The 24031-nt window shown below is 34.7% G+C and overlaps 1 protein-coding gene and 1 pseudogene across 1 annotated transcript in view; one reads left to right on the top strand and one right to left on the bottom strand.

Moving 5' to 3' along the window:
* The first annotated feature begins 1453 nt into the window (after positions 1-1453).
* CCDC150 (coiled-coil domain containing 150) overlaps positions 1454-24031 on the top strand; it is a 66994-nt gene continuing 44416 nt past the window's right edge. Inside the window, exons 1-10 of the mRNA XM_012726023.1 lie at positions 1454-1597; positions 5814-5977; positions 6982-7202; positions 7317-7495; positions 8982-9050; positions 14921-15037; positions 15952-16081; positions 18819-18862; positions 19895-19987; positions 23292-23399. Of these exons, the coding sequence (XP_012581477.1) occupies positions 5820-5977; positions 6982-7202; positions 7317-7495; positions 8982-9050; positions 14921-15037; positions 15952-16081; positions 18819-18862; positions 19895-19987; positions 23292-23399 (1119 nt within the window). The 5' untranslated portion in view covers positions 1454-1597; positions 5814-5819. The remainder of the gene's footprint in view (positions 1598-5813; positions 5978-6981; positions 7203-7316; positions 7496-8981; positions 9051-14920; positions 15038-15951; positions 16082-18818; positions 18863-19894; positions 19988-23291; positions 23400-24031) is intronic.
* LOC105853640 lies at positions 13437-14067 on the bottom strand (annotated as a pseudogene).

The following is a 24031-nucleotide window of genomic DNA, read 5'->3' as shown; positions in this document are numbered from 1 at the left end:
ATCTCAGTGGACAATGGCATCTTGGATGAGCAACTTTTGTTTAGGTTTGGACACTGGCGACTAACTAGGTGAGAAAGCTGGCTGCTTTGTGGCCTTTAGAAGTTCTATTTCTCTTGTTGGTTTAATAAGCCCTATTGTTTCCTGGGCAGTCTTGCAATTGTGCACATGGGTGAAGAACCCACAGTGACCTGTCCTCTATTGGACACTGTCCTTGAGTGACTGTATCCCCCCACTCCCAGAGCAGTTTCATAATGAATTATCAGGTATTTCAAGCCTGGCTCCTTAGAGATGAATTAGTTTATTGAAAGCTTAAAGTTGTTTTCTGTCATTACTGAAATTCTTAATATGGTTTGCTAGGTGGTGGGAAAAGAGGGAAAGAGATTAAAAATACTAAATCAGTCTGCCTTGATTAACATGGATTCACTAAAGCCCAGATTATCTGTTGCATGCATATATCTGCCTTATCTCCACAAAACAGAGGTCATTGCAAAAGCAAATATACACACTGAAAGAATAATTGGCTTTATACACTGATATTCTAGAATACTCTCCCTCCTTTCATACTGGAAGTTTTATTTGGTCTCTTCACCTGAATAATGTATGGGGGCCCATTTCTCTTACACCAGGTGGGATCAATTTGATGTCTCACAGTTGTGGTTTGCTGGCCAGTCTCTCCATCAGTTTAAGGCTCAACTATCAGAAGAGTCAGAAGAACTAGATCACTTCAATCAGCCACTGGCTAAGCAAATAAGAACTCAACCTCACTCTTCTGAAGTTACTCTCACCTGCGCCCCATGGAGAAGCGAGGAATGGGAGTGGTAGCAGGTGTGCTTTACAACTTTTTTTTTTTCCCCACGCACGTCTCTCCTTAAATGTGAATTCCCACTCTAAGCAAAACAATTCAAACAGCTGTGGATTCATGCTCTTTCTTCTTAGCAGTTTACAGTCAGCTTTAGAAACACTAAGTCCTTTATCTGTTGACAATACAAACAAATACGTTGAAGAGACACAAGACAAGAAAGCAGATTTCTTTCATGGATAAGGGTAAAAGGGGGCTTGGGTTTTCCTTTGAGAATGTTTAAACTCTTCAACATATTTAATGCTCATCTTTAAAACTTTCCTATTATTCCGAAGTAACTTTATACTTTGTGTTCCTAAAACTAAATCATTTTCTAATTTTGGACTCTTGCCTGCTGCAGGGTTTGTGTCTGCCGGTTTACCGAACCTCCCAACGTTCACCGATATGAGGCGAGCAGCTGGACCAATTGGACAGAACCGGACCTGTGCGACGTGAGTAGGCGGAAACTACATATCCCGTCGTGCTCCATTCGCGAGCACAATGGAGGCCTGTCGTCATCCGGGTCACGGGGCTGCGCGTTCCGTGCGCGCCGCCGGAATCCGGCCAGGGTCCCGCCCCGGGCGCAGGGCCCTCCAGGGCCGGGAAAGCTGCAATTCCCGGCATGCCCTGCCACAGGTGCGCCTGCGTACAGGAGCTACCACGGCGGGTCGCGGGTAGTTTTAAGCCGTGGTTTTAGTTCTATGGAAACCCGCCTGCCTGCTGGGGGACAGATCCCCGGGTGGACGGTTGGACTGTGGGGTGAGGTGCTGGGCTCTGGGCGGATGAGCCGGCCAGGAGGCGTGTGCTCCTCAGAGAGTCAGCGGCTCTGAGAGGCCACAAAACCTCACTCTCCTGTCCTTGCCCTGGCGGAGCTTAGTTTTTCCCTCTGAAGTCTGACTCAAGCGTTTCGGACCTGGATGTTGGTGAAACTGGTTTCGGAACAAAGTTTGCGTTGCCTGGTTCCCGCCGAGGGAGGCAAGAGAGCCTCCATTTACGCCCCCATACCACTAGTACTTCTTTCGAAGATTGGAGGTTGGGTTCCAAGGACCGACATTTCCCCTTTAATTTTTGCTACCTCTTATCTGCCCTAGCCTGCTTGTTAGAAATGAGGTGTCAGGGATTTACATGCGTCCCTTGCTGTTTCCCCAGTACCTGGTGTTTGTGCTAGAAAATATATAACTAGCTAAGTTCTGTTGAAGTACCAGAACAGTGTTTGGCTCCAGGTGGATATTCAGCAAATGTTGGTGTATAACTGAACGAAAACAGTAGCCAAATTATTTTCCAGAGGTTGTGATACACTTTGAATTCCTAGCCTGTTATTTTGGAGCTCCCAGCAGGTAGTTGTGATTGGAGCCTTGTGCTAAGGGTAGGTGTTCCCTTTTCAAAGATACCTGGCTTGTACGTGAATTCTTCAAACGTTGGTATTAGTTAATACTTGCTTAAGCATAGAGACAGAATTTGATATATTTATGAAAGTAGTTGTGAATGAGCTTTTATGAAAATAGAGGTTTATTAGTATTGTTACTACCAGCATCCAAACTTAGGTTCAGTCTTCATTCAGTGATTCTTGTCCTTTTTCAAAAACGGTGAAATACAAATTCGCTAAAGCATTAGTCTTTCTGTTGGGAAATTAGCAAGTAGAGCTGGATTTTCTTGCAAGACCTTATAGCCTAAGAAGAGCCATGGAGTTACAGTTTCTGGGAATCTGCTATAATAGCCAGTGGATAATGTGTCCAAAGTGGCACATACACTACCCTTGCCAGGTGAGGGAGAATGGGCAGGGATATGAGTAACAATAGTGAAGATGAGACTCTCCTGAATCTAAATCCCAGCTCCACGCATTCACTGGATCACAAGTCCTTACCGTTCTCTTCCTTTAACAGACTCCTAGGGTCAAAGAGTCTTGCTCTCTGGTGGATATTAAAGCTGGCTCTACATCCACCATTGCTCTCTCCCTCTCTTCAAGAACTCTTCCACCTTGACAGTTCTTTTCCTACGGTGGTTAGTAGGGGACAGATTTATTGCTAACCATGAGAACTGCTTTTATTTTTTACATTTTAAAAGCACAGCTTTATTCGGAAAAGGAGAAAGAGTGGCACCCACATAGTCAGACAGGCATGAAAGCTGTCCCTGTTTTAAACAGATCCCCAAAGGGTAGATTGACTTGTGTTTGAGGCAATTTCTTTGATGACCGGAACACATTCCTCTGATTAAGAATATTTCAAGAACACCATCATGTATTTCACTCAAAAACTTTATCTTCTGCCCCCCAGCAGTCAGCCTAGGCACCTCAATTTCTGTTCTTAGGGTGAATTTTTTTAAAACTTACACCCCTCAGAAGCTGGGGGCCAAGTTTCGTCCTTCCCTCTCCCCTTACTTTTCCATCTAGAAGCCTGAAGAGGTCAGTATAGATTAGGTTCAGGTAGGCAAAGATGCAGGGACTTTCTTTTTAAGCAAATGAAATAATTTTAGTTTTTTGCATTTTGTTTATGACAAGATGCACACACCCTGTAAAGTAAATGTAAGCATTGTAAACATATAGGTAACTTAGGGAAATACCAACAAACTGACATTTCACTAGTTAACCTGAAAACATTTTAGATCGATGTCTATATCCCATTCACTATATGTGGGGAATATTTGTGTTTCACTTCCTCTATTCTTCCCCCAAAGATGGACTTTTGTTATTTATACTACTATATGTTAGGGATCTAATTTAAATTAAGTGTAGGCAGTCCTTTGTTAAAATCACCTATCTGGTCATAAAATTTGACACAAAACTGTCTTCCCCTCCCACTTTCACTTCATTTCTTTTATCTTTCATTTCTCCAAATGTATATATCTGCTAGAGATCCTTTTGCTGCAGTCAACAGAAAAAAACTGAGTTAATTTTTCTCCCATAAACAGTTTAAAAGTTACTGGTTTTACAAAAAATGTCAGGCTTATCTGAGCTGTTCTGACCTTTTCCTGTTAATCACATGCTAGTGACTCCTGGTTCGGTTTATTTTTAAATGTGAGACATGACATGCTTACTGACAACCCTCAAAGCACTGGGCATCATAGGAAGGCAGTGACAGGTGCCATCATTTCTATCCTTGTTACTAGAAAAGCAAAAGTCTGCCAGAAGCTCCAGCAGGTATTTCTGCCTGAGAGAAATTTTCATTGACTCATGATGTGTCACTTAGATATACCAGGTAAGGGATGTTGCTTATGTAAACTTTTCAACTTTTTGTAGAGAGGACAAAGGAGCCAGATAAGTATGCATTAAACCCCCAAGTAAACACCCTTTTCCATACCTTTTCTCTTCACTCCAGGTCTGGTTTATTTTTAGGTCAGCAGCAGGCAAACAGCAGGTGGGAAAAAAATAGACTGAAGGTTTTGATTTGCATTTCCCTAATGCTGATGTTCAACATCTTTCCTTATCCATATACTATTTCATCTTGGGAAGATGTTTATTCATATCCTTTGCTCATTTTAAAAGTTTGATTATTTGCTATTGTGTTGTATGAGTTCTTTATATTTTTTAATGTTAGCCCTTTATCAGCAGTGGTTAGCAAGTATTTTCCCCAATTTTATAGGTTACCTTTTCAAATAAGTTCTTTCTGATCTAATGTACAGCATAGTGTAATTATAGCTCATAAAAGTTGCTAGTGTGGATCTTAAGTGTTAACACATGCACACACTGTTAATTATCTGAGATGAAGTTAATTTTGACCTTAATAGCCATTCTACAATGTTTACATATATCAAATCATCACATTGTATACCTTCAATACATGCAATTATATTTGTCAGTATCCTTCAATAAAGCCACACAAAAGAAAGAGGCCATTATTTGTGACCTATGAAAGGAAGATAGGTGATTGGAGAGCTATTTTGAAAATGTCCTCAATGGTTGCAGCAGTATTGTCAAAGAGCTAAGCTTTTCTACAACTTCTCACATTTTTGTCAAATCCAACCAGCAGTTTACTCTTTTTTTTTTTTATTCTTGTCCTGGGTCCTAGGAACCACCTTCAGTGGTTGGGACCTGACACAGTTCCCACTTCTGCTGTCTAGGCGGTGAGAAGAGAGATCTGATTACAGAGCAAGTCTGGGAAAAAGTTGTCACTGATATCCCTGTGGAATCTTGTGAGCACATTCACACTGAATACTATGGCTAGTTGTGGTTAAGATTCACAGTCTACTTTAGAAATGTCTTACGATGAAATTGAAAGAAAAACGTTTTTTAAGTTTTCTCCAATGACCTTGTTATTGAACTTTAGAATCATGAACACATGATTAATTTACATGTTGGGACTGCTTGTCAGTTTTGCTTCTGTCACTGTTACCTAAAAGAGTAATATTACCATTTATTCTCATGTGATTTGGTTTTTAGGTTCTCGATATTTGATGTTAATAGCTACTATCTTTTGCTATGTAGTTAAATTCACAAATTACTTTTAAAAATCACTGCTTCGGAATAGTTTGCAAATCTGTTTTAAGCTCAGATGTCTAGGTATAAATTCTTTTTAGAATGAGAATGTATTAAAAGGAAAATGGCTGGTAATGACAGAGGTAATAACTCCCTTAGCCAAATCATAGGACGTCCAGTGCGTGTCTAATAGTAGTAGATTAGGCTAGATTATGATGAAATAACAAACTATTGAACTATCTCAGTGGTTTATAACAGCTTGAATATATTACTCTCACACTGTGTATTAGATGGGTCATGGCTCTGCTTCATGTGGTCACTCTGGGATCATGGTGCAAGGAATAGGTACTATCTGGGATGTTGCTCACCTCAATCAAGAGGATAAGGAAGAGATGGTGAATGAAAAGTTGGATCTTAGAGTTTCCGCCTACATTTAATAAAACAGTACACATGACCATTCTTGAACCCCACACAATGGGTATATAATCCTCCCACAGGATAGGGCAGTGTCCATTTTGATCAATAATAAAACTTAATACACTAAAATTATGACTTTAATCTCAGGTGTATATGGAAACTGCAATGTCCAGGCCAGTCGTTTCTCCAACCCATATCAATGCTACAACTTCTGAAACATTCACAGTACTTCAGCAAAGGATGAGACTAGTTGAGGAACAGACAAGTTCTCTGAGAGATGACCTAATAATGTTTAACTTTGGTGAGAAAAGGTAACATGAAAATTAAATCAAATGATACTAGATTTCTATAGTTTGGAGAATTTTCCTTCACTGGGTATTAAGTCACAGTAGGGATGGTTAGGCAGATAAAACAGGTATTTACAAAAGAATTGAGAAAAGTTTCCATTGATCATTAACTAGAAAATATTTGCAAGCTTAAGAGTGTTGTCATCCTATGATAGAGCTACTACTATTATTCCCCTAAATAGACTTTTAAAGTATTTGGTATACAAATTTTGATATATTCTGTTCACCTTAATGCTTGATTAAAAGCAAGTATGTAATTTTTCATGTAATTTAAAATTTTGGTTCTTGTTTTTCAGATCAAAAAATACATTTACTATTAAGGTAAACTTGACTCACCCCATGTATTTTTTTCATTCCTCCTCCAAGTTTACTATAAATTATAAGACTTTAAGTCTTGAAATTTTTTCATAATTTAGAATAACATGCTTACAACAAAAGAACTGTTTTCCCCCTTGAGCTGCTGAAGTTACTGCCATTAAAAGCAGTATTATTGAATATTGAATATAGTGGTGTGATTTTCTTTAAAATTACATATGTATTTCCTGAATGTCTCACCTTAAGACTTAAACTTCATATAGTTGATCTCATCCTTCCAAGAAATAGTTGTAGCAGTTAAAGATTAAATTTGTGTCAATGTTGAATATATGTTAACATAATTATGACATTGTTTAAATTTCTCTAAAAACATGTTGATATGTTGCCTCCACATTAACTTTCTTGGTTCATCCTTATAGAATTCTCATCTCATGTTTTCTGTATCAGTAATTTTTCATGTAAAACTTTTGAAATTCAGATTAAAATAACTTAAAATGTCATTGAAACCATTCCCATGGTGGCCTCATCCTCTATTTAAATTTGGTGGTGTAACAGATGCTATTCTAGTAGTACTATTACATTGACTTGATGGTTGGGATTACCACAGTACACACTACTTGACCTAATATTGTTACATTGGGATCTTTAAGCAGAAGCCAGTTGGAACCTCCAAAAGGTTTAGAAGAACCTATGAGTCAGAGCATCATTAGTCCTATCCAGAATGAAGTAGTTCGTTTGGGAAAAACAGACATTTTGTGGAGGAACTGTGAATTTCTGGTAAATCGAATGTGCCATCTGGAAAGCCTCATCCAGTCCTTGAAGCTGAACATCTTTCGTATGCAAGCTGACAAGGATTTGAATCCACAGAAAACAGGTATAGAGAGAAGGGTGTTATCAGAAATTTGGTCCTCTATGGGTGTTTGATGAATTTGAATCTTTTTTTTTCCTGACCTTTGAAATGTTCGATGACCTCCCTGTACTGTGGCAGCTTTTCTGAAAGATCGACTGAATATAATACAGGAAGAACATTCTAAGGACCTGAAGCTATTGCATCTTGAAGTAATGAATTTGCGCCAGCAGCTGAGAGATGTAAAAGAGGAAGAAGACAAGGCACAAGATGAAGTGCAAAGACTGACTGCCACTCTGGAGATTGCTTCAGAGACAAAGGTTTGAGTCCAGAGTTCTGAAATACAGATTCATAGTCATGTTAGCTGGAGGAGGCAAAAGGCATATAAAAGTGACTTTTAAAAATAGGTGATAATGATATGAGGATTCTTGACAGTTGAAATTTATTAACATTGATAATCTATTGTGTATTATCAGTAATTGAATGTATCCTGTATATGTGATTAGGATGGTCCAGGAATTTAGAGTCCATGCTTTTCAAGGACTTAGACACTAGCTGAGAGATGAGACATAGCATTTAAAAAAAAAAAAAGAAATAGGGCATAGGAAATGTTATAGGAAAGCACATCACAGTAAGTGAATATTGCAAAGTAAGTGCTGGGTGTGTGCTCAATTGGGTTTGAGAGGGTGCACATGTTCTATCTAGAATAGATTAAGGTAGGTTAATGTCAACAACGAGAATTTTAGCTACTGCCTTAGTAAGCTAAGTGGAAAGGTGAGGATAATTTTAAGGAGCACACACACAGGTAGCAAAAATAAAAGATTAGGAAAAGAAGCCATTTTATTTTCCCCTCTGTCACCAGGCAGTATAATGGATGTGCTAAGTTATTTTGTTTAATCTTTGCAAAATGTTACGATGTAAGTTATCACCCCCATTTTAATAAGAGATTAGAGTCCAGGGAAATGTCACTTCTTGAAGATTACACTTGGCTATTTTTTTCCTAGAACCTAAGTTTGAATGTAGATCTTTCTATTGGATACAGGTAAGGGAAAATACACAAATTAGTGCAACAAGAGTGAGGATTTGTTTTGGGAATAAGTTGTAAATTAGCTGGGAATTCTATAATATTTCAGAATCAAATGTAATCAGCAGCTAGACATGATCCCATAGAAATAATTAAGATTTTTTATAAGGAAGTGACATATTCACTGTAGGAAAATGGTATAAATTGTAAGAAGAGCTTGGTTGCAGGGAAGATTTATTAGGAATCTGGTTATATTGAAAGCACAAACCTTGTTAGGTCTAGGGCTGTATTTTTGTGGAAGAGGAATATTCTTTGAAGAAAGATAAAGCTAGACATGGTATTGAATAGGGACTGAAGGTAGAAAGTATAAAGCCCAATGACAACTATGAGGCTTTAATATCTAAAGCCTCATGATGCAGTAAGAAATAACATAAAAAATTAAGTTGTGAAGTTGTAGTTTTAAGTTTCAGCTGGTAAGCATAGATATTTTTTGAGGCCAGCATAAATAGAACACATACACATATGTATACATATATATACACACAAACACATACAGAGACATATTGTAAATACCAACTTCTGATTTTTGAATTTTACGTCAGAGGTAAATGTGATCTAAAATGGGAAATAATAGAAGTCATACATCAAAATAATCATTTTCTTAATCTCTCACTGTGATAATTACTCAGACTCAAGACTATTAAACCATGTTCATAATACCATCTACAATTTCTGTCATTTCAAATTACATACAGCCTTTTCCTCCCCCCCTCTACTTTTAGAAGAATGCAGCCATTATAGAAGAAGAACTGAAATCCACAAAACGTAAAATGAATCTTAGAATTCAGGAGGTAAGGTAAAAATAGTTAGGGAGGAGGGGGGGCATTGGAATTGCCAAAAATTCAAGAACCAAAAGAAACCTTTGAAGCAGGAAAATATGTGGCCATGTAGTAGGAAGATTTAATAAATGTGCTGCATGAAATGCAAGTGAGTACCTATCCTTACATAATGAGACTGTCTTTTGCCTCAATACTTCCATAAAACCAGAAATTTTTAAATGTTCATTGAGCCAAAACAGAACTAGTTACCACAAAATTCATGCAGTTACTGATAAACTAGAGTTATGTAGAAACTTTCAGACAAAGACTTCAACAAAAGTAGTTTAAAGTAAAATGCTTTTGATTAGCTTGTTCATCTAATTTTACCTTGAAAGTTTCACATTTCAACTGAAATTTCAGTAGGCAACAGATTGGGAATTATAAAGTAGGTGGCTGCTAAAAGTGGTTGTAACTAAAAATTTACTTATGAAAACAGTGGAAGAGTCAGAAGAAATAACTAACTCAGTATACTGATGATGGCCTGAAATCTTCCATGTCCTGACAGAATAATTGACATTAGCCCAAATAAGAGTTAATATTTGAAATGTATTATCCAAAACAAAAAAACAGATACATGTTTTAGGGAAATTCTCATACAAAAATTTTAAAGTTAGAATTTTTAGTGTGCCAGATGATAAGTACAATTATTTGGAAAATTCTCTTACATAGTGCATTTTGTTTTCCAGTAATTACTAATAAAAGCATGATCACTCATTGTTTATAGCAAATTTATTGCTTAAAATTGTTTTGACTATTTAGTAGCATTTTTCCCCCCAGAGTTTTAGTTTATAGAAAAATTGTAACAGAAAACAGTTACTACCTATCTCTTCCTCTCACCCCCAAGGACTTTCCATTATTAATATCTTGCATTAGTGTGGTACATTTGTTACATTTGATTAACCAGTATTGATCCATCATCATTAATTGTATTGTTTTACTCTGTTTATTACAGTACCATACAAAATATGATACTGTTTCTAAAACTGCTCTGTGCTCTACATGGTGTTACCTCCCCTCCCTCCCTACTGTCTAAGCTCCTGGCTATGATTTTGTTACTGTTACGTTAGAATCATACAATAGGCACCCTTTGGGGACTGACTTGTTTCACTTAGCATATGCAAGTTCCTCCACTCTTTTTATGGTTTGATACCGCATTTCTTTTTATCATTGAACAATAGTTTATCCATTACCTGTTGAAGGACCTCTTGGTTGCTTTCTAGTCTTGGCAGTCATGAATAAAGTTGCTACAAACATTGAAATGCAAATTTTTACATGGATGTAAATACTGAACTTATTTGGATAAATAACTAGGAACAACACAATCATATGACAAGCTTATGTTTAGCTTTTCAGGAAACTGCAACCTATCTTACAAAAGGGCAGTATCATGTTATGTTCACAACAGCAAAGAATGAGAGTTCCTGATGCTCTACACCTTCATCAGTATTAAATGTTGTCTGTGTTTTGCATTTTTCCATTCTGATAGCTATATAGTGGCATCTTGTTTTAATTTACACTTCTAATGACATGAATTAAGGCTCTTCTATCCTTATTTGCCATCTGTTTGTCTTATTTGGTGAGGTATTTGCTAGATCTTTTGTCCATATCATAACTTTGTTTTACTGAATTCTCAGTTCTTTATATTTTTTGGAATGCCAATCTTCTATGAAATATACCTTTATAAATATTTTTTCCCAGTCTTTAGCTCATCTTTTCATTTCTAAGCTCTATCTTTTGTGGAGTGGATGTTTTTAAATTTTGTGTGTGCAGGGTTGTTTAAGTACCATTTATTGAAAAGACTATCCTTTCTCCATTGACACTTATTTTCATTAGAGAAGTACTAGTTTAGGTTTGTTTGCAATAAGGTCTTGAATTTTCATTGAACTCTATTAAGAACCCATGTAAGTACTTTCTAGTCAAACAGATGCATTTTGAGGGTATGTGGGACAGGAAGTGTGAATTAATCTGTTAGAACTACTATAATAAATTGCCACCAGGTGGCTTAAACAATAAAACTTTATTTCTCACAGTCCTAGAAATTAGAAGACCAAGATAAAGAGTCTGCTTATTTGTTTTTCCCAAGTCCTCTCTTCCTTTGCTTGAGGATGGCAGCTTTTTCTGTGTTTTCACAAGGCCTTTTCTCTGGATATAGCCTACATGTCTCTTTGTTCAAATTTCCTCCTCTTATTAAGGTACTAGTCACACTACATCAGGATCCACACAATGACCTCCTTATATATTAATCTCTTTAATCTTTTAAAGACTGTGTCTAAATAGATTCATTTTTGGAGTTAGGGCTTTAAAATTGTATCCCATTCATATGTATTCATAGGAATTTGGGGGTCATACAATTTGGCCTATAATAGGACTATACAGAGACTTAATATATATATATCTTCCTAAGATACATAAATAAAATTTATAATGTGTATACACACACACACACACACATATATATTTTATATATATATATATATATATATAAAATATGGTTCTGAACAGTCAGCTACAGGGAACCATTTGATGGTTTCCAAAGACAGGGAATGGGGAGGAGACAGGAGAAATTGTTAAAATAAGTCTTGGGAACATAATATACAGCACGATATCTATAGTTTATAATACTGTGTTGTAGGTTTGAAAGTTGCTGAGTGTGTAACATGAAAGTTATGAGAAAAACAATTATATGGTGATGTTTGTAACTAAATTTATGATAATCACTTCTTAATGTATACATATATCAAATTATACATTAAAATTAATACAATGCTATATGTCACTTTAATTTTGAAATTCATTAATTGAATAATTTAGGGAAAAATGTAATTCTTATGAACATTAGACATAGCCCTTTGTAATGCTTCAGAAATGAATACCTTAACAGTATAATTCTCAAAACAAAAATTCCTTTTATAAAACAAATCTTGGACAAATTATACTACATATAATTTTATTCAAAGCTTTTATTAAGCTATTCTATATTATAAGTTAAGTATAATCTCACCTAAAAAATAGAACCAAAACTGAAATGTGGTCCATCCTTAAATAAGATGGTCATAATTAATCATTGGATAAGGGAAGGAATTTCTAAACTCTCAAACAGAATTAAAAAGTTAATAGATTTGACAACTTAAGAATTAAAAATGTCTACATGTAGAAAAAAAGCAAAACTGATAAAACTTAACCAAATTAAACATCTTCCTTTATAAAGAACTTAAAATTGACTAGAAACAACCCAAAACAAAAAAAGGACAAAGATAAAAACAGTTTGGAAATTATATAAAGAGCTAATTAACATAAAAGAAAGTATTTAATATCACCAGTAAAGAAATGCAAATATATTGAGATGTTCTTTTTCATTTATTAGATTAACAGAGATTTAATAAAATGATAATACATAGTGCTGATGAGATTTATTCAAATCCTACTGATAAGAAGGTAAAGTTGGAAGGAAAATCACAATGTATCAAAAGTCTAAAAAATATTCATACCTTTAACCTAGTGATTTATTTACCATGTACATATTTTTATATCATTTTTCATTTTTGTACAATGTATGCTTTCTCATCTGGTTTATAGTCCCCTTGAAATTCCTACTATCAGGTCACCCATGTGCCATCACAGTAATCCCTTGTGTTCTTCCCACCTCTTTTGATCCTACTCCATACCTAGAGATTTCTCTTATAGCAATTTATCCTAAGAAAATAGTTAGAAAGGCTATGAAAAATTTATTTATCGCTGTTCAAGAAAATAATGTAGATAGAATAGTGAAAAATTGGAAAAGCCTAACTTCAATATTTGTGGTATGATTTGAAAATAAGAATATTTTCAAAATAGGCTATCTTGTAACAATTTGATGCCAATAGTCTTTGTCTCTCTGCACTTTTAAAATAATTTTCTAATGTTTAAAATGTGTAATTAGAGAAATTATCTGTACTTCTCGGATTAAAAATATTACTTCTTTCAGTTTAAAGCTCTGAAATGAATAGCATTCTGTAATTCCCATCTTAATTGGAAAGGGTTTCTTTACCTCATGATAAATGATTCTTAACCTTTTTCTTTTTTAAAAGTGATTTTTCTAATTATGGGCTAAAAATGACTAACAGCTAGAATTAGAAAAATTAAGATTCTAAATAAGTTGTAGGGAATTTCACAATGGGGTCAATGAAAATTTTTCTCTACATACAATACAATCAGTAACAGACTAGTAAATCTTATTTGGAATGATAAGGCAAAAATAGTAAAACCACTTTTCCTATAAAAAGTTGCATGTATCTGAAGGGATAGCCGCCTTGCATGGAGAGACAGTGAAGACGGGTCAGTGATGCCCTGGAGCATGAGGGAGTCTGGTCCTAGGGTAACCTAGTCATGGTCTTCCTCACCGTCCTCAGCTTGTTTCCTCTTTTCCTCTCGAAGACTTTCTTCTTCTTCATCTTCCTCTTCTTCCCCTTCTTCAACATAGTCATCATCTTCTTCATCTTGGATTTTGTCGTTCATCAAGTACGAGAGACCCACCTCCTCTTCTCCCTCGCCCAGTTTTGAGCCTGCTTCATCTTCCTCCTCCTCCTCTTCCTCCTCTCATAGCCTTCAGGTGGACCCACCTGGTCTTCATCTTCCTCCTCATCCTCTTCATCTTCCTCGTCCTCCTCTTCCAAGTCTGGTGTTTTGTTATCCTCCTGATCAAATCCATCTAAGGATGTGATTTGCTGCAGCATCTCAAAAATACTTTATAATCTTCCAGGTTTGTGATCTCACAGTTAAACAAGTCAAGACTTTTCAAATTTTTCAGATTTTGCAGTGCTTCTACAGTGCTGAGATCCTTGATTTTGATTCCACTCAGATTGAGGCAGGTGAGATTTGGACATTTTTCTGCCAGGACTTCCAAGCCTCCAGAAATTATATTGTCACTAAATTCCAACTTTCAAAGTTTATTTAAGCTGGGCAGCCGAGCCAGTGAGCTTCATTCCATGTTAGCCATGCTCAGAAACTTTTTTTTTTTTAAAGTGTCATTCAGGCCCTCAGTTTCCCCATTGACACACAGGCAATTATTGAGAACTAATTCTTTCACTTAGGTGAAGACCGCAGCAACGGGGGTAAGTGGCACTTGGGGGTCGCGCCCCCGTGAGGACCAACTTGAGGGCACCACGTCGGAGCTGCCCCAACACCCTCTTAACCTTTCTCTTTATTTGACTCCTACTATATTCATTTATTGACAGAAATAAGGTTAATGTACCCAACTTCTTGTGTCAATTTTGTCTACAGTTTTAAGTTACTGTATTATTTGTTTTTACTTTTAAATTCCAAAACAGAATTGAAAGTTTTCAGAGAGATGTTTGTAATACTATGGGATAAAAAATATATAGATGAAGAAATCAAAACACAGGAAAAGTTTAAAAAGTCAGAAAATACAGCAATTCAAAAAGTACAAATAGTAAGGTATGATACTAGTGTTTTTCAAACTTTTTCAACAGCAATTCATTATAAGACATTTTACAGTGCAACACTGTGTAACTAGATACACACACTAAAAAACAATATTTACCCTTTCTTGCTACTTAATCTTTCATCCCTCCTGCCTTCCTCCTTGCCACCTTTTTCAAATGTTGCTTGCAACTTTCTAATGGCTCTTGACCAGAAATTTGGAAACGGACATGTAACAGGAAAACATGGTCACATTTCTTAGAAGGTTAACCATTAGGAAAAAACAAAATGCTTGAGTAGTGCTAAATGAATGAAGAGTGTTTTCGGGGTGATATCGTATGTCTGGTAAATTTTATTTGTGACTTTGATCTTTGTTAAAATTCAATGATCCCTGTGTCTCACCTAACTACACTGTTGCTCTGTAGCTAAGGAGACAACTGTCTCAGGAGAAGCACCTAAGGGAATCTCTTGAGAAATCTGGATCAGCCATGCTACTCAAAATACAAGAAATGGGATCAGCAGTAGAGGGGGAAAGGAAACAGGTAAAGACATTTTCTCATTTGTTAGGAAAGTGAAACCAAAGAAAGAAAATCTGATAGTTTACCATATATTTAAATTTCATTTAACTTCCTCTAATTTAATTACTTTTATATAGTAATCTGTTAACATTCTGACTACAATGTAAATATAGTTCAGTGCAAAATAAGAAAGGACTCTGATGTCATTTACTGTCACTTTATGAACAAGGTCACTGATGTCCAAAGAGATTACTTTACCTCAGGCTTTACAGAGGCAAATTCTTAGCTCATGGTAATAGTATCTTCTCTCCTACACTTAAATCTCTGTTGTGTTATACTATATATATATATATGTATGTATATATATGTATGTATATATGTATGTATATATGTGTATATATATGTATGTATATATGTATGTATATGTATGTATATATGTGTATATATATGTATGTATATATGTGTGTGTATGTATGTATGTATGTGTATGTATATGTGTGTATATATATGTATGTATATATGTATGTATATGTATGTATATATGTGTATATATATGTATGTATATATGTATGTGTTATAGATAGAAAATAAAAATTAGACTAATACTTGAAGCAAAGAATACTAGTAAGTAAAATCAGAAATATATTTGTGCTGTTTTTAATTTTCAGATAACATCATAGCTGTTATCTGAGGTCAATACTTGTAACTTATGATATTTTAAAATTCAATATATGCAAGGCAATCAGTAGTTAAACAAAGTTCTATGGATGGTGCAGCTATAAGTCACTGTATGCTTGATATATTTGACTGTATCATATAGATAACTCCCCTTTTCCCTCCTGCAACATTAAGGTTAGAAAATATTTCTTACACATGTACTGTAAGGTATTGTTAAGAAATCTTTACGTTATAGAAAAGTTTTTCTTATACAATTTCAGGTGCAAATTTTGCAGCAAAATTGCGTTGCCCTACGCAATTCTATACAGACCACCCAAGAACTACTGACACAGGAGCAACAAAAAAAAGGAGAGCTAGAAACAGCCACCTCACAGCTCAAGTCTGACCTAAGTATGAAAATAGATACTAGAAATTAACAGTGTTAGTTTTCTGAAATTTCATGGATGAACTGTTAAGATCCCAAATTCTTGAAGTGCCTAGTGTCACTGTTATTGCCACAGGCCTAAATATATATTTTAAAAAATTGTTCATTTCCTTCCTATATCTGGCACTGAGAGGAAAGAAAGAATATTCATAATAAAATGGAATTTAGCTCTTTTAATTATGTTACTCTTTAAACTTTCAGGTTTCTTTATAGGTTTGTAGAAAACTAAATTGAAGTTGGATAGTAGAATGTTGGTAAGAACATAGGCCATTAATCCTTTAAACCTGAGTCTAACAATTTTTCAAGTCGAAGTTTTCATTCTTCATGTTATCAGTCTATTGTGGTTAACCTGCATTTGTAGAAATGGATAACCATAAGGTACCCCAGAGAGCTAAGAATGATCTCATTTTACACGTGAGTAAACAGACTATAAAAAAAAGTCAAATATGAAGAAATAGAGGTTTTGATGTGACTCCAGGTAATCTAAGTGAGGCTTCTTCCAGCCTTTCAGCCCCTTAACCATATTAAATTTAATATATTACTGCAAAGCAGTTGTCAGATAGCCTCATGAACCTGACACAAAAATATTTCATGTTTTTCTGCACTCACAAATGATCTCATATAATATGCAGAACTAACTGTATTATTAAAAAAATGAAAGTTATAATGAATAAACAGCTAAGTAAAGCCTGAATCTGAATATTCAAACTAAAAGCTTAGCGTTTTTGCCAGCATCCCTTTTATGCTCTGTGGCAATAATATGGGGGTAAAGAATGTCATAAGGTAAACAAAAATTATTTAAAAAGTTAATCATTCAATATTTTGACTTGCTGCTTTTAGCATTAAGTGTGTGTGCTGCACAGTGACCCTGAAATTCTTGGTTGCTAATGCTCCATATTCCTGTGGCAACATGCCTATGAAAGTTATGTGTTATGTTTCATATTGCTGCCACATCTCATTGGCCTTACAAATAAACTCATGAGAAAGAGAAAATATGCTTCATTCTACCAAAGAATAAGACCTATATCCAATGACAAAAAAAAAAAGGTAAGACTAAAAACAGAGGTCTTTCTAATAGACTAGAAAGCTTTCTAACTGATTTCTTTCATGTTACTTTTTCAATGGATTAATGTTTTGATTCAAATTTTGTAAAGAATAGATGGGAGACCATTTTAAAAAAAAGTCACTCAAATTAATATGAAGAAAGCCTGTCTGAATACTATGTTTCATACTGAATAATTCTCTTCATATGCATGATATATTCAGGTACAAATAGTTATTAACATATATACAAATTGTCATTACATAAAAGGATTTTTTTATGAATTTAAAAATGTAATGTTTAACAATTGTTCATATTAGCAGTAAACATATACATGCTAATTAAAGTGATTAAATTGATCTTCCAGGAAACAATCCCTTTCATTCTTTGATAGTGGAATTTTTTTAAAGGTTTACTTATTTATGCATACAGAACTGGGGTACAGGCCAGAGGTGCAGGGGTAATGAGAGGATTCGCCAGAGATGATGAGGTGTAGAACAGGCGGACTGAGGAAGTACACTGCTGAGGGGAGCAGCGGGTGGGTCAGGAGAGGTCTGCCTCACCATATGGATCACCTCTGGGGCTGGTGGGAATCAAACTCATGCTGAAGTAGCTTTGCTTCTTAGTGTAGTGCTTTAACCCACTGCGATACTGAGGACTTGATAGGTGGAATTTAAAAAATAAATTATATAGTTTTATCTTTGATTCTTCATATTTTAAATTTGAATTTATTTGAAATGAGTCTTCATGTTCAAAAGTTTTTTTTTTAGTATATCATATAAATGAGTTCTTATGTTAGAAGTTTCTTGTTATTTTGATAATTTAAAATATTTGGTAATTTAAAAGAAACTAATAGAGCTTTATAAATTTGCATGAAACCAGAACATTATTCTTAGGATATTTTACATTTTTTGGCTACTAGTATACAAAGTTCCTTGCTTTTTTGCATTTGGTTTTATTTTCATATACTTTGAGTAATTTCAAATCTTTTTTTTTCTCATACAAGATCATCCTCCTGAGCTCCAGATGGTATCTTACTGCCAACTAAACATCTATATATGGATGTCTTGCAGATATCTTGAAACACATGATGAAAACTAAAGTATTGCACTCATTCTTACTCATTTTAATCCCCCTAAGCCTGTCCTTGCCCTAGTTGAAGAGTTCATCCTTGTCCCTGCTGTCGAAACTAAATACTGAATATTTTCCTTAACACCATACCAGTCAGCCACCATGTCCTGACAGTTCTCCCTGCACACTATTGCCTTTGCAGACCCATTGTGGTTACCTTAGAGCCAGCTCTCAGTTTTATACTTAGGTTATTGTAATAGCTACCAAACTGATTTCTGTCTTTATTGAGCCTCTGATAGAGTGGTATCTCTCTAGCAAGAAGCTTTCCATTGAGTGCTTCTCCCTGTGAGATGAAATTTATCATCATCTAGGCAGAGAAGTAAAATGTGACCTCATTTTTCCATTGCACATGACTCTAGTCTGGTTTCTTGATAACTCCATATGTCTATAAAAATATCAAAAAAAAGTGTATTCTCTTTCTCTAGCATACAAACAAACAAACAAAAAAATCCCAATTTTCTCCAGGGGAAAAATACAAGTGATTTCAATTTAGTAAATGCCATACAGTTACATGGACTTTTTGTTTTTAGTTTCTAGAGATGACCTCATTTCTAAGTTGGTTGACGAAAATAAGGTAAGTTTTGAGGTTTTAGACTATATCCTCCCTAAGTATTTCTTCATTCATGATGATCGATACTCTTCTCCTGAAAAAGGGTTTCAGTGTAAATGAGTTGTTTATTTAGTATTTTTATGAACCGGGTAGTAAATCTTTAAGTGGGTTTATTTGTATTTTATGCTAATTACAAACTAAAGTTTTACAGATTAAAGAAATAGTTATAAGAAATGTTGACTTCTTTTTTGGTGGTGATGGATGCACAACGAAGTAAATATACCACTGCCACTGAATTTATCACTTAAATGAACTACACACTTCAAACTGTACTTAACTATACTCTTAAAATAGTTACAATGATAAATTTTATGTATAGTTTACCATAATAAATGAAAAAAAAGTGTCACTACTTTTATATCTTATGTAGATCCTATTTGAAATAGGATGTGATGTTTACCTTGCTAGAGATGTTTCTGGATAAACAGAAGAGTGGTGATCTTTCTGTAGAGAGAAGACGTTAACTTTTCATTTCCCAGTCCTTCAGGAAAAGAACTGAGTTACCTTTTAGGGAAAGTCAACCCACAACTCGTATCCTATCACCTGTACCTCCACTCAGAGAATTAGCTATTTTTTTCTCTTTCCCACAGAGCAAAGATGCTTTCTTCTGCTTTTATATCCTCAGGTGCTCCTAAATGAAAATATCTTCACCTACTAAAAAGTTAAAAGATCCTTGAAGGTGTTTTCTTTGAAATTACAAGCTCTTATGCTAATAGGAAAAAAAAGTCTACATAATACAACAAATATTTCATCCTAGTACCACTCTCGACACAGGATGCTAGATAAATATTTAGGTTTTAGGTAAATTCTTTCTAGTAGGAATCCCATTACAAAAATATTTTAAAGCAATTTTGATAATTATAAAGTTTGGAGGTTGAAGATAAAGAATAAAAAAAACATACTTCAGCTGGTACTTGTCAAAATACCAGAAAAAGTACTTTAATAGATATTTTTAATAGCTCCTAAATATAAAAAAAGAAACTTTCCCCCCCATAGAATGTACAGATGTCTTTCAACAAAGAAAAGGAAGAAAATGCATATTTGAGGTCTGAAATAATATCCCTTCAAGAAACATCAGAAAAAGCACAGGTAAACTTTCCCATTCTATAGTTTTTAGATGGCTATTTTTGTTTAAAGAACCAAGAGTCTTTGCTTTCATACCATTGCCATCATTCATTCTGTTTATAAGGTCTACTTTATCTGAAAAACATTACTGAATTAATTAATTAAAACATTTCTCATTTTGCTTTCTAAATTTGCTCTTATGACACCCAAATATATATAATATATTGCTGAATTATGCATTTTGCCTTTTTTTGCTTTCTAATTTATTCATTAGATATATATCTTTAATTTCTCCCAGTGAACTTCTAGGCAGTTCATTGACACAGAATACATCCTATAATTTTCTATCTTCCATAGTTTAATAGCATAGTAGGAACCTAATGTTTGCTGGATTTTGTAATAACCATGTTCTGTGGAATTTGGTTCCCAAATTTAGTTGTTATATATGGATGTGTATGGAGAAGAGTCAACAGTGTGTAGGCAAACTGGAGTCATTTCTCATAAGGCTTAATGAAATAAACCTTTAAAAGACATTTTTGATGGCACAATTTGATTAATGTTAGGATTAGAGTGTTACATTCTTTTTATGACAAAGAAAATGCATTGTAAATGGGTTCTTTTGATAATTACTGCTATTGCTCTTACTATACTAATAATAGTTAACAGTTATTGAACATATACAATATTGCAGACACAATTCTAAGCACTATTCTAAGCACTATGTTACTAAATTTGTGATTTTCACAATAACATAGAAAAATTACTTCCATCTTAAAGATGATACACAGAGGAGTTTAGCTGATAACTGGTAGAATTAATGTGACTGCAAAGAAAATAAGCTATTTTGTTTTATTTGGTCTATTTTTTTTAAAGATTTATTTATACAGAACTGGGGTACAGGTCAGAGGTGCGGAGGGTGAGAGGATTCACCTGAGACTGAGTGGGGAGCAGAACAGGCAGATCATCGAAGTACACTGCTGAGGAGAGCAGCGGACAGGTCAAGAGAGGTCTGCCACGCCATGTGGATCACCTCTGGGACAGGCAGGGATCGAACTCATGCGGAGGTGGCTTAAGCTTCTTAGTGCTGTGCTTTAACCCGCTGCACCATCAGGGAGGGCCCAGCTGTTTTAAAGAGAAAGAGTTCTGTCTCTTTTATCTTGTATTTTGTATTACTTGATGAATACTTTGTACATCTTGTTAAAAAGTCTGAAATACCTTCATTTTATTCCTAACTGTTATACTGTACATATACTTGATGATGCTTTCTAGGTAATTGTTCATTTATTATTGAGCCATTAAAAAAATTCCTACACATAAATGGTATATTAATTTATATGGATATATATAATTATTGAGCAACATTGTTTTATAACATTGTATACGACTTAGGAGTATAGGTTCACACTTTTTAGTGTTTATCATCACACCACATCTATCACCAAGGCACCCATATTCTTCCACCATGGTCTGTTTGTTCCCTTCCACACTTTGCTTTCTACCCTTTCCCAGCTCTTTGGCAACCTAAATTCTGCATACATATATGTACGGGTTTATATTAGATTGTTTTTGGTTGAACCTTTTTTTTTGTATTTTTATATTTGAAATGTAAGTGAAGTCATGCAATATTTGCCATTTTCCTTATGACTTTTTTGCTTAGCATTATCCCCTCCATTTCCTTCCATGTTATAGCAAACGACAAGAATTCATTTTTTATCACTGGATGGAAGCCCACTTTGTATATGTACCATATTTTCTTAATAAATTTTCTTAATTTCCACAGTCACTGGATTGTTTCCATACCTTGCCTATTGACAGTAGTGCTGCAATGAACACAGGAATGCATATATCACTTTGAAGTAGTTTTTAAATTCTTCAGATAGATACCTAGGAAGAGAATTGCTGGACTATATGGTAGATCCATTTTTTTTAAGATTTGTTTATGCTTACAGAGCTGGGTACAGGCCAGAGGTGCAGAGGCAGTGAGAGGATTCACCAGAGACAGAGCAGGGAGCAGATCTGCGAAGTACATTGCTGAGGGGAGCCACGGGTGATATAGGAGAGGTCTGCCATGCTATGTGGTCACCTCCTGGGTGGGATCGAACTTGTGCTGAACTGGCTTTAGCTTCTTAGTGCTGTGGTTTAACCTGCTGTGCCACCAGGGAGGGCCATGGTAGATCCATTTTTAATACTTCAAGAAACCTCCATACTGGTTTCCACAGGGGCTAGACCAGTCTACATTCCCACTAATATGGTATAAATGTTCTTTTTTCTTTACACCCTTGTTAACACTTGTTCTTTGTGGTCTTTTTGATATGGGCTATTTTCCCAGTAGTGAAGTGGTAGCTCACTGTGGTTCTGATTTGCATTTCCTTGATGACAGGTGGTGGTGAGCATTTTTCTCATGTGTTTATTGACTATTTATATGTCTTCCAAATGTCTATTTCAATTTTTTCTCCTCTTGTTGGATTATTGGGGGGGGTTGTTGTTGAGTTTTATGAGTTCTTTGTAGATCTTCAATCTCCTTGTTGGTTATATGATGTGCAGATGTTTTCTTTCATTCAGTAGGATGTGTATTCATTTAAATATTTCCTTTGTTGTGTAGCTTTTGTGTTTAACATAGCCACTTTTGTTTGTTTTTTTTTTCCTATTGGTCCTTCAGAGTTATTTGTCCCTTTCCTTTAATAATTTAATCATGGAAACATAAGATCCTCGCCAAATAGTCCTTATAAAGATAATTGAGGTAAAATAAATGTATTGCACAGTATTTGGAATATTCACAAATTTGAGTAACAAGGATGAAAGATTTTTAACCAACTACATGTATGAGAGATCTATTATACAAAACATTTTTGTTTTATTTTGGAAGATTTTGTGACATTAAATAGACATGTCTATTTTGCCTTTATGAACACTGTAACTGGTATTGAAGGAGCTTAGAGATAGTTTATGTTATCAGCTAAACAATTCTGAACATTTATCATCTAATTTTATAATACATTTGTGTGTGTCTACTTCATAAATTCCATTCTTCAGATCTTTTGCTCTAATTAATTGATCATTGTTCAAACTGTGAAACATGAAAATCCCTAAACTTCTGAGTACTTTAGTTGTTTCACCAAATCAATAATGTGTTTCTTTTCTTTTAACTTAGTTATATTTAGGGTGTTGATTCCAAATATTTGAAAGTATTTTATAGTTTATGAAACATAAATTGAAGATGGGTTAAATAAAGCTCACATGTGTAGTGAATTGCTACTTCACATGTGTAGTGAAATGATACATAAAATAATTATTGTAGATATCTGACTTATTGTATATGATATCTTAGGTTTTGAATGATCAGCTGACTAAAAAGTGTACAGAACTGAACAGCATGCTTCAGACTGTTAATTTGGAAAATGCCAGAATCATTGCTGACCATCAAGCAATTTTGCAGGTATTAACAGTAGTCAGTTTCAGAGTCAACAAGAAGCTCATTGGCTAAGTAATAAGGAAATGTACATGATCAACTGAATAAATAATTTTAACAAATCTAAGAATTTCTGAAAGATATTTTTTAATCAGTGTTTTCATCAGGCAGTTATTTGGTCTTACATATGCTGCTTTATTAGTGTTTTTCTTCTTAAATACCACTACTTTAGGAAAAGTAAGTTACCACTCATTACTTATAGAATGATGGAAAACACTTATGACTTACCCTAAAATACTTGTGTTTTCCCCAAACAGCTACACTTTCCCATTTTGTTTCTATTGTTCCCTCTGCTGAGAGTGGTCCTCAACTATTTAGAATTCTGTTCTGTTTAAGACTCAGACTTTTCTGTTCTGTGTAAGACTCTTTCTTCAAGAAATTTGATCACTCCAACCAGAAGAAATTGATTTTCTCTTTCAACTTCTATTTTAGCACACTAAACAGACCATAATAAAAATAACTCAGTTTTTGAGTATACTTACTATATACGGAGCATTATGTTAAGGATTTTATGTATGTTACTTCTTTTAACCCTAGTAGCCATTATATAAAGGGATATGCATTATCTTCATTTTATAGATAAGAAAAAGTGAAGGTGG

Source organism: Condylura cristata, unplaced genomic scaffold, assembly GCF_000260355.1.
Source record: "Condylura cristata isolate star-nosed mole 26May11 unplaced genomic scaffold, ConCri1.0 scaffold00002, whole genome shotgun sequence".
NCBI classification, from domain to species: domain Eukaryota; kingdom Metazoa; phylum Chordata; class Mammalia; order Eulipotyphla; family Talpidae; genus Condylura; species Condylura cristata.
Note: the sequence above shows the minus strand (reverse complement) of the source record. Positions and strands in the feature narration are given on the sequence as shown.